The sequence below is a fragment of the Impatiens glandulifera genome, chromosome 1 (assembly GCF_907164915.1).
Source record: "Impatiens glandulifera chromosome 1, dImpGla2.1, whole genome shotgun sequence".
Lineage (NCBI taxonomy): Eukaryota > Viridiplantae > Streptophyta > Magnoliopsida > Ericales > Balsaminaceae > Impatiens > Impatiens glandulifera.
In genome coordinates this window covers 114,807,411-114,816,903 of record NC_061862.1, presented here as the reverse complement: position 1 = coordinate 114,816,903, position 9,493 = coordinate 114,807,411, and the positions used below count along the sequence as shown (strand labels likewise).

General features: G+C 35.0%; 1 protein-coding gene across 2 annotated transcripts; it reads right to left on the bottom strand.

Annotated features, from left to right (window-relative positions):
- Positions 1-2,577: 2,577 nt before the first annotated feature.
- On the bottom strand, positions 2,578-9,244 carry LOC124919620 (peptide chain release factor APG3, chloroplastic). 2 transcript variants are annotated; one of them, XM_047459896.1, is made up of 16 exons: positions 8,990-9,244; positions 8,793-8,849; positions 8,336-8,416; positions 8,161-8,218; positions 7,966-8,069; positions 7,775-7,826; positions 7,142-7,191; positions 6,183-6,248; positions 5,934-6,098; positions 5,760-5,832; positions 5,539-5,671; positions 4,599-4,656; positions 4,043-4,090; positions 3,711-3,794; positions 3,249-3,406; positions 2,578-3,128 (listed from the first exon to the last, which is right to left on the bottom strand). In XM_047459896.1, exons 1-15 carry the CDS (start codon positions 9,146-9,148, stop codon positions 3,335-3,337), a joined length of 1,260 nt encoding a protein of 419 aa, XP_047315852.1. In that variant the 5' UTR covers positions 9,149-9,244; the 3' UTR covers positions 2,578-3,128; positions 3,249-3,334. The 2 variants fall into 2 exon arrangements, with proteins under 2 accessions (XP_047315852.1, XP_047315853.1); XM_047459897.1 differs by lacking the exons at positions 2,578-3,128; positions 3,249-3,406 and having other exon boundaries at positions 3,739-3,794; positions 4,043-4,104.
- Positions 9,245-9,493: the final 249 nt, after the last annotated feature.

The window sequence follows — 9,493 nt, the reverse complement described above, 5'->3', positions numbered from 1 at the left end:
CGCTTTGTGAGTCACTTTTGGAGGAGTCTTTGGCGTTTGGTTAATACTCAGCTGAATTTTAGCAGTGCCTATCACCCGCAAACTGATGGCCAAACTGAAGTTGTTAATAGGTCTTTGGGGAACCTTCTGCGCAGTTTAATTGGGGATCATCCTAAGGCTTGGGATCTGAAGCTGCCTCAGGCCGAGTTTGCTCACAATCATGCTGTTAATCGCTCCACTGGTTTCAGTCCTTTCCATGTGATTTACGGGCTGTCTCCGCGTGCTCCTCTTGATTTGTTAGCGCTGCCCAGCAAGGTGCGTCCTCATTCCACTGCTGCGGATTTTGTTGGTCAGTTGGCTCAGGTTCATCAGACCACTCATGACCGCTTGGTTGCTGCTACTGCCAAGTACAAGGAGAAGGCTGATTCGAGAAGGCGTGCTGTTGATTTTGAAGTTGGTGACTTTGTGTGGGCTATTCTGACTAAGGATCGTTTTCCAGCTCATGAATATAGCAAGCTTGCTGCTAAGAAGATTGGTCCTGTTGAGATTGTGGAGAAGATCAACCCCAATGCTTATCGTTTACGCCTTCCCAGCCATGTGCGTACCTCTGATGTGTTCAATGTGAAGCATCTTGTTCCTTTTGTGGGTGAGTCTTCTTCTGATGAGGATGATGCGGTTCCAGATTTGAGGACGAATCTTTTCTACCCTGGGGGGAATGATGCGGTGCGAGTCGAAGAGGCGTTTATGCGAAAGTTGCAGCATCCGAAAATATCTCGCAAGTGTCAGATTTCGACGATTGCCTAGTGTTTTTCGGGCGGAAACGTTTAGGGGCTCAAAATCGCATTTTTTATTAGTTTCGGGTGTTTTTTGCAATTTATTAAAAGTTGTTTATTTCTTTTGCAAGCTAGGGTTTGAGTATTTAAAAGATCTTAAAACACTTTGTTAGGGGAAGATTATTAATCAGAAAACGAGGTTTCCTCAATATCTATCGACTTTCGGTATTCGTAAGAATCAACGAATCTTGATAAAGGTTCATCCTAGCCACGCACGCTGCATCATTAAGTATTTAGTCCGTAAACATACTTAACTATTTAACCACACGCAGAATTTGTCGTCTGACGGGCTCGAACCTATAAACTTAATGTTAATATTCACCTCTTGCATCTATGTAGGTTATCATAGTGGAAAAAATAACTTAATAGATAAAATCAAAAAAATACATTTGAAATAAAGTAGAATTTCAAAAATACCTTTGAGTACGCTCAAATTTCAAAAATACTTGTAAATATGTTTGTTAAAAAATTTATTTAGATAATTAGCAATATAGATAAACATTACCCCTTTCAAATTTATTATTATATTAAAGAAACCATCATTACTCATACTTCCTTTCATTTTTCAATTGATATGATTACTTTCTCTTTCTATATTATTATCATTAGTAGTTTAAACTAACTAACAATCTATTAGTTTGATTATTTTATACAGATTACGATTAGAGCATCTCAAACTGACCAAGTCTAATAATCATCTAACGTTCAATATTTTTCACGTTTTCTTATTTCCTTTGTCTAATGTTCTTATTGCGCATACATATTTATTAGATATATAACCTCTTTTATCTTATTTGAATAAACAACATATTTCATAAAAAAAAATGGATGCCAATCTTTTTATTCTAATGTCATCAATTTTGTTATTATCACCACCGTCAAATCCGTTGAAGACGAAATAGTTCATTGATTGATCTTCTTCAAACTAGGTTCAAACCATCAACACGATTAATATATTGAGAGCTTGATCCTAGAGGGTGAGTTCACTTCTAAATTGGTGTTCAGAACAGGTTGATCCAGAGGTGAGGCGTTGTAGCTTGTCTTCAAGGGTGCACATGTTTGGAGGCAAGGAGAGCAAACCAATTATAAAACATAAAGAAATTTTGGGAACAAAAATTGTTTAGAATTGAGTGACGTTAGGAAAATGAAATTCAATTCCCTAAGTCCAATATCAAATATTAAACTAAAATATAGATACGTAGAAATTGCACCCTATAGAGAAATGATTGAGAAGGAATTTGAAAAAAAATAATGAGTGAGGGAATGACATGGTGGCGCACTTTAATTGACGGCTACTCTCTCTTTATCTTTTTCATTTTTTCAGCCAATAACGTAAAGTCATTCAGTCATTCTCCCCCTCCTCAAATTTATATCCTCAAATTTATATGGTTGGAGAATCACTTTACATCCACTTTGTCAAATGCCCATCGTTCACAACATAAAAAATATTATAAGAGGATAAACTATATGAATATCTTCTATTTGTAGAATATAAAGATTAAAGGATAAGAATTGAGGGAGTCAAAACACAAAATCCAATTAACTCTAAACCAAAACTAAAACTAAGGCCATTAACTCAAAAGAAAAAGTAAACTAATTAAACTTATATCCATTTATATTTTGTAAAGATCTCTAATATATAAGGTCAAAACTTCATCCATCTTGAATTATTACTGTCTTGAAAACCTCATTTGAAGCAAACATAAAACATTGTCACATACATTTTAATTGAAACCAAGTCTGAATATAGCAATAAAGTTTAGACGAGTATCAAGTGTAATAATGTAGTCCAAAATGAACTTTAGGTCACAATTTGTTTTTTTTTTTTAATATTTCAATAGTTTAAATCTTATTTTGGTCTTCCACTTCATTTATTTCAAGAGTTTTTACTTTTTTCCTTCTATAAACAGAAAGATATTTGGAGATACACAAACACAGTTGTATATGTAAATAGCAAGCAAAATCATATGATGAGCCAATCTGTAAACACAGAATGAATACGGTTTTAATTTAAAGATCAAATAATTCTCACATCCAAAACATTAGTCAACAATATACAATAGTGTAATTACTCACCCACCAGATGTTCAAAATCAGATAACACTGAACACCACAGCTATATACATATCTGAGAATCACATATAAACCATTCATGAATATATCTCCATCTCCTACCTTTGCTCAATATGTGGTTGTGAGCGAGAATATGGTAAAGGAAACAAAAAGATGGAATGTGCACTTTTTAGATCTAAATTGGTATGACAGCGGAGGAGCAAGCAATCTTCTCTAATGTTTAATCGAAGAATAAACCATCTCCTGCAATATATGGGCTTAATAATTAATCACAGTTCCTCATACTGATGAATAAATGTCAATTACTTGCAATGCTATAATTGTACATTAGTAACATCTTAATTAATTAAAGATAACTGTCACCTGGTACAGGAAGAAATGGACATTTTCTACAGTTACAAGCTTGCAGTTGTTAGTGGGACCTTTTCTGCAAAGATGAGAGGTTGATATCACCTTGACGGTGTAGCAACAGATTCGGATAGCTCCTCCAATAACTCCCTCTGCTCCATGGAAACACAAGCCTGAACATGATTGTACGTTAGCAATTAGCTGGTCTAATGGAAAGAATGTCCGGTTTACGAAGTTGTGCGCATCAAGACATGGGATTGTTTCATTCCAAATTATTTTAGTTGAAATAATTTTTTTATGAAAGCATATCTGTTCAATTTTCTTTTGTTAAGATCAACACTAATGATCGTGGACAGGTGTTTCCATACTGCTAGTATAAATAGAGGTTTCACTTTTGTTAGGCCTCAAATAGATAGGATAAGGACTTCTATCATTTTCAAGCAAATGGTTCATTTAATAATATAATTAGAATTTTACCTGCACGGCATTCTCTATATCACCATCCAAAAACGATGTAAGCTCAAAGTTCATCTTTAACCGATGGTCAGTAGCTCTATTGTCCTGCCCAAATAGTGAGATCGGTTACTTTCTTGAATAGATATGAAAACACTTTGGACAAACACAACAAATGGAAGGTTCTTAGTTTGTAAAATTTGTTGAATCAATTTGGACAATTGAACAAGGAGACAGAGATAGCTTCTCTCTATCCCAACTCCTCAAGAGGGTCTATGGACAAACCCACCCGCACTACTAATTCTGTCAAGATACTAGATAACTTAGTATTTTATGTGACTACAGCCAGTACTAACCTTGTAGTTGTAAGTTCTAATTTTCTCCGACCGAGAACCAGTACCGACCTGTCATTTTAGAACTATGGAAATTAAGAAAATTATAATAATATTTCTACGACTAAATATAAATTAAGGTAGGTGGACATTTCATTAAATAACAATAAGGAATATCATGTGAAAGAAAAAATGAAATGAAAAAAGTGAACCATCTAGATTCTCAATTCATAAAAAGATTGCATTGGCCCATTATAAACACTTTTTTATTAATTGTTTTTTTGTAACTGGATTTTAATTCAGACACAGACTCATTTGGAAACTAAACATAGTCAAAGATAGATTAAAAAGTTTATTTATGTATACAAAAGCACCAGATTTAAAAAGTGTTTCAAAATAGGGCCAATTATTGAATATAAATTAGATGGGATATATATAACCCTCATCTTTTATCTTTTATGATATTTAACTCAATGTCAAGAAAATATAACCTATGAAAGGTGTGAATTGGACACTGTTCACAAAGTAGTGATTTTATAAACATTGCATGCATAATAGAGCAAGCAACAACAATCAAAACCTGAGATTTCCTCTGATTCCTTAACTCCTCTTGTTGCTCCCTAAGTTTTATCTCATACCTGTAAAGGACTTATGAATTAGAAACCCCTACTTTTAAATCCATAACTACATAATCAAGATGTACAATTTCCTTTTTTTTATGGATAAAAAGATTATCATGAAACTAAAAATACAATCTGCAACCTATCGCCAGCAGGGAAATTCGGAGATAGAATTGTGAACATGATACTTATTTTTCAAACGTTCAACCTCATGCATCCAATTGCAATGGAATAATTTTTTTTTGGTAATATGTATATAATTGACACAATAAATAGCATAAATAATCTTCTACACTTATCTTCAGTAGCTTACAACTACCAACACCATAAGTCAGTAGAAGATTTGCTTTCAAGAATTGAACATTCTTAATGCATGAATTTGCTAAATGTTGAATTTAATAACTAACAAAACATCTTAGAAATGAGACATAAGACATGGTCAAAGAATTTTGCATCAACTGTACCAAGCACCAAACAATTGAATGATGAACTGTTAAGCTATGTTACCAGACTATATCATTTGTGTAGAGGGAGAATGACATTTTGATCATTCAAATTGTGCAAAATATTCACCCATATCACCAAACCAAAAGATTGTTCGTTGTTTTCATTGATGTTGTAGGAGAAAACAAATATATCATTTTAGTGACAGAAAATTTAAACAGGATATTTTATAAGTTATAACACATCGAAATTAAAAATATTTCTTATTGTGGAGCTACCCTGTTGGGGGGAGGGCGCTGCTCAAGGCGGGAGCCTATCTCGACTTACCTGTCGGCCCTGATAACAATGAACAATTTTTTGGTTCTAGGTATGGGTGAATATTCCGTGCAGTTTAAATGGTAACAATGGCATTGCTCCCTGAGTTTAGAAGGAAGAAAACAAATGATAATGACTCACAATTTAGCTCTCAACAACTGAAAAGCACGGTTCTTATTCTTTAGTTGTGTTCTCTCTTCAGTGCAAAATATTCTAATTCCAGTTGGTTTGTGAACGAGATCGATAGCTGTCTCCACCTTGTTGACATTTTGACCTGGAAATGCACACCAAAAAATAAAGAAAATAAGAAAAACAAGGAAATTGTTCATGACATGAACTATACATTTGTCTCTTAATCTTACCTCCAGCGCCACCAGATCTAGCTGTCGTAAGTTCTATATCTTTTGGGTCAATTACCACGTCAACTTCATCAGCCTGAGCATATTAGATAAAAAATAATTTGAATTTGTGGAAGAAAAAATTATCCACATGGAAAGAAATAACCACCTGAAAAGAATATAATAAATGAGATGCACCTCAGGCATGATTGCCACAGTTGCTGTCGATGTGTGAACACGACCTTGAGCTTCTGTCAGGGGAACTCGTTGAACACGATGTACACCAGATTCGTACTTTAGCTTGCTGTAAACTCGTTGTCCTTTGATTTCCATCACATATATCTTGAATCCCCCATGCTCAGCCTGTAAAGCTACATAGTTAGTCACTTTCAAGAGAAAGAAGATGGAGCATTATTCAGCTATTCCAGAACACCACAGTAAACCTACCACAGAACAAGAAACTGGAGCAGATTTCCATGAGTTTCGCTCACTATATCTCTCATACATACGCACCTAGATGGAAAATTGAAGTTAGTGAGATTGTAAATAAAAGTAAATTTTTCGTTTTTACTGAATGTAAGAAATTCATGTTCGTGTCAAGTGCTTCCTTAATTATGTTGCGAGTTAAATCTTCTTGCTAAGATAAAATCACCAACTAAGACCCTTAGTTAAATATAATGCATTTCATCCAGAATCGCGTCAAGTCGAGAACTGCAGCACAATGACCTAGAGCAAAGTGGAAATCAATGACTAATCACTGTTGTGATGTCACATCCGGAAAACACACGAAATATATATACCTTATATGTGTGTAGCTACTTTCCTAGGTGCCTTTTAGGCTTCCAATGTGGTGGCCAAGTTGTTTTGCCAAAGGTATGAATAGTTTATATTTAACATGTTACAAATGGTATCAGAGCCGACCCAATGGTGAAACAATGTGTGGTGTGGGTCAACTCTTGAATCCTGCGTATAGGGCATTACAAATGGTATTACAGCCTACTAGGTGGTATAAGAATGTGTCACAGGCCCGCTTCTTGAATGGTGTGGAAAAAGTGTCATATTAGTCACTTGTAGATTACTAATCGGGAGTGAGAGTAAGACTAGATGGACCACGGAAAGATCGTCATGTGATGGGAGATTGTGATGTCACAAGGGAAATGACTTAAAAAAATGACTATGAGTTGTATTTGATCTAACATAGAGTTGTCTTAATGTTGATAATGATGGTAAACTGTGAGGCAAGCATTGCATCTCTCAAGATTCAGACTATATAGAAAATTAACTCTGTCATACTTGTCCAATGAACCATGAGTTTATCTTAATTAGTAGAGAGTCAAGTCAATAATATGAGCATGAAAAGGAACAATGTGAAACAAGTGTATAAGATGGATTAATCGAGAACCTACAAGGTCACCAGCCCAAATTCCAGCCTCGTCGCCTCCAGTTCCAGCTCTCACTACAATAGAACAGCTTCTAGCATTAGGAAGGAGACAAAAATACAGAAACCAAAACCAGATACTGCAAGCAATTGTTGTACATGACAAAGAATTATAGGTGCCAAACAACAATATTGAGACAGACAAATGGGTCCCTGGCCATATAAGTGGAGAATAAGGTTTGTTAAGCTGTCAGCTACCATAGGCAACACTTTATTGAAATTGGTATGAAGAGAAACTGAAAAGCATCCCCAGGGTGACTAATTTACAAAAAACAATCGAAGCTAAGCTCCCAAGACTTTAATGTACCTATCCTCTTCAGCCTCATCCATGCACAGACATGTTCTTTCTATATGATTTTTCTCCCGAGAAAACTTAGCATTGTATCATCTGATCTAATTCAAATTGTCATACATATTTTTAACACATGGTTAAAATCCATGTATCATAATTGTAAATACACCATCACAATAAAAAAAACAAGGTTTCTGAATAACAATATCCTTGAATTTCTGGCTCTCTCAAATCATCATCATAGCCTGGGACTAGTGTTTCCGAAAATTATCATTGAATTTTATCATAACAAAAGGAAACATAATTTACCTTCAAGCATTATATTTCTAGAGTCAAGAGGATCACTAGGAAGCAACAGCACCTGTCAAAATATCAGAACAATGGTGACCAAACATAACATGGTAATCAAGGAAAAAACAACAACAAAAACAGCAATATTAAGAAGCTAAAGTAACGTAGTCACTTTAGATCCTTAGAAAAAGAGCAAGATATACGAAAACCTTAAGCTTCTCTTCATGCTCTTTAAGTTGACTGGACAAGGTCTGTATCTCAGATGCTATCATTTGTGCCATATCTTCATCAACTCCTTCTTCTTTTGCTAGGGCTGATACACATACATGACCAACAAGCGATTTATACAAAACATTCCAAGGCACTGCAGAACAAATTAATAGAGCGGGGAAAATGAAAATGACCTTTTGATTCTTCCAGCTGCTTCTCACAGTCCTTAAAACTCTTATATATTAACACAACCTACTAGTTTGAAGAATATAGAACCAGAAACCATTAAAAATATATATATATATATATGTACAAACAAAGCCAATTCCCTTCCTTGGAAAGCTTAATAGATGTTAGAACCTGAAGTACCTCATCAAGTTCAGCCATCGACTGCGCCAGCTTCTGATATTCACTATGATTCGATACTACATCTGGATCAGCTAGTCTCACCTGGTTCAATTTCAAAGCTGAGTTGTAAAAACGGTGATCTATAAACGACATGCACCCATAGAAAAACATCAGTAAATTATTTATCCTGTGTTATTTCTCCTTTAAACTTTTAAAGGATTTTAAAATGTCAGTCTTTGATTATAAATGGCCTTAATTTCTATCCAAATGTCGGCCAAAGGATTAATATTAACCTGCAGAAGATGAATCTGAGGAAAAACAGGAAAGAGTAAATTATAATAGTGACCCAAAAACATGATTATATCATCCAAGGGAAAAAGGGCATGAAACAACATAACTTCTTGTGTCAGTTTATACTACTTTCCCAAATCAAGGAACACATTAAAATGTTCCACATGAATGTAATAACTGGACTTACAGATAAGTCTTTCCACGTTTTCTCAGCAGAATCCAATTTCGCTATTAAATAGGGCTCCTACAAAAATCAAAATAAGGTATGTATTAATATTTTTCAATCGTGGATTCTACGAAACAAGATATTTTTTCGTTGCTCGATCTCTCTCTCTCATTTCATTTTAAGTAATAATCAACTTCAGAGTTTCAAAGAAGACGCACCGCCGAACAAACAATCTTTCCTGTACTTCTGCGGCTCGGCTGTGGACGGAAGAAACTGCCTTCAGGTAAAGGGTTCCTAACTGCGAATTGCTTCGGCAACGGAAACCCTCTGCAGTTGAAGCTAGTCATCAAGCTGTTCATGGTGTCAAACATAAACATTAACGGATGTAAACTGCAATTATGTATGGTGGACGACGCCGGTTTATCCACTGCTGAGCTTCTTTTTCGTTTCACCTTATCTTTGTCCAATACTGCTGGGAGAACCCCTAATTCCAAAAAAGGCCTACACTTCATAAACTTTGAAAAAAAAAACATTATTGTCCTTTGAAATGTCCTCTTACTCCTGAAAGGTCCACTTTATCGTTCAAATACGAGAAATATCACTCTTGCGTTTCATCTAAAACGCATTTATGAACTCACGCGTTTTAGATAAAACGTGAGAGTGGTATTTCGTGTAAATTCATTATACGAGAAATACTACTATCTCGATTTACTTAAAACGCG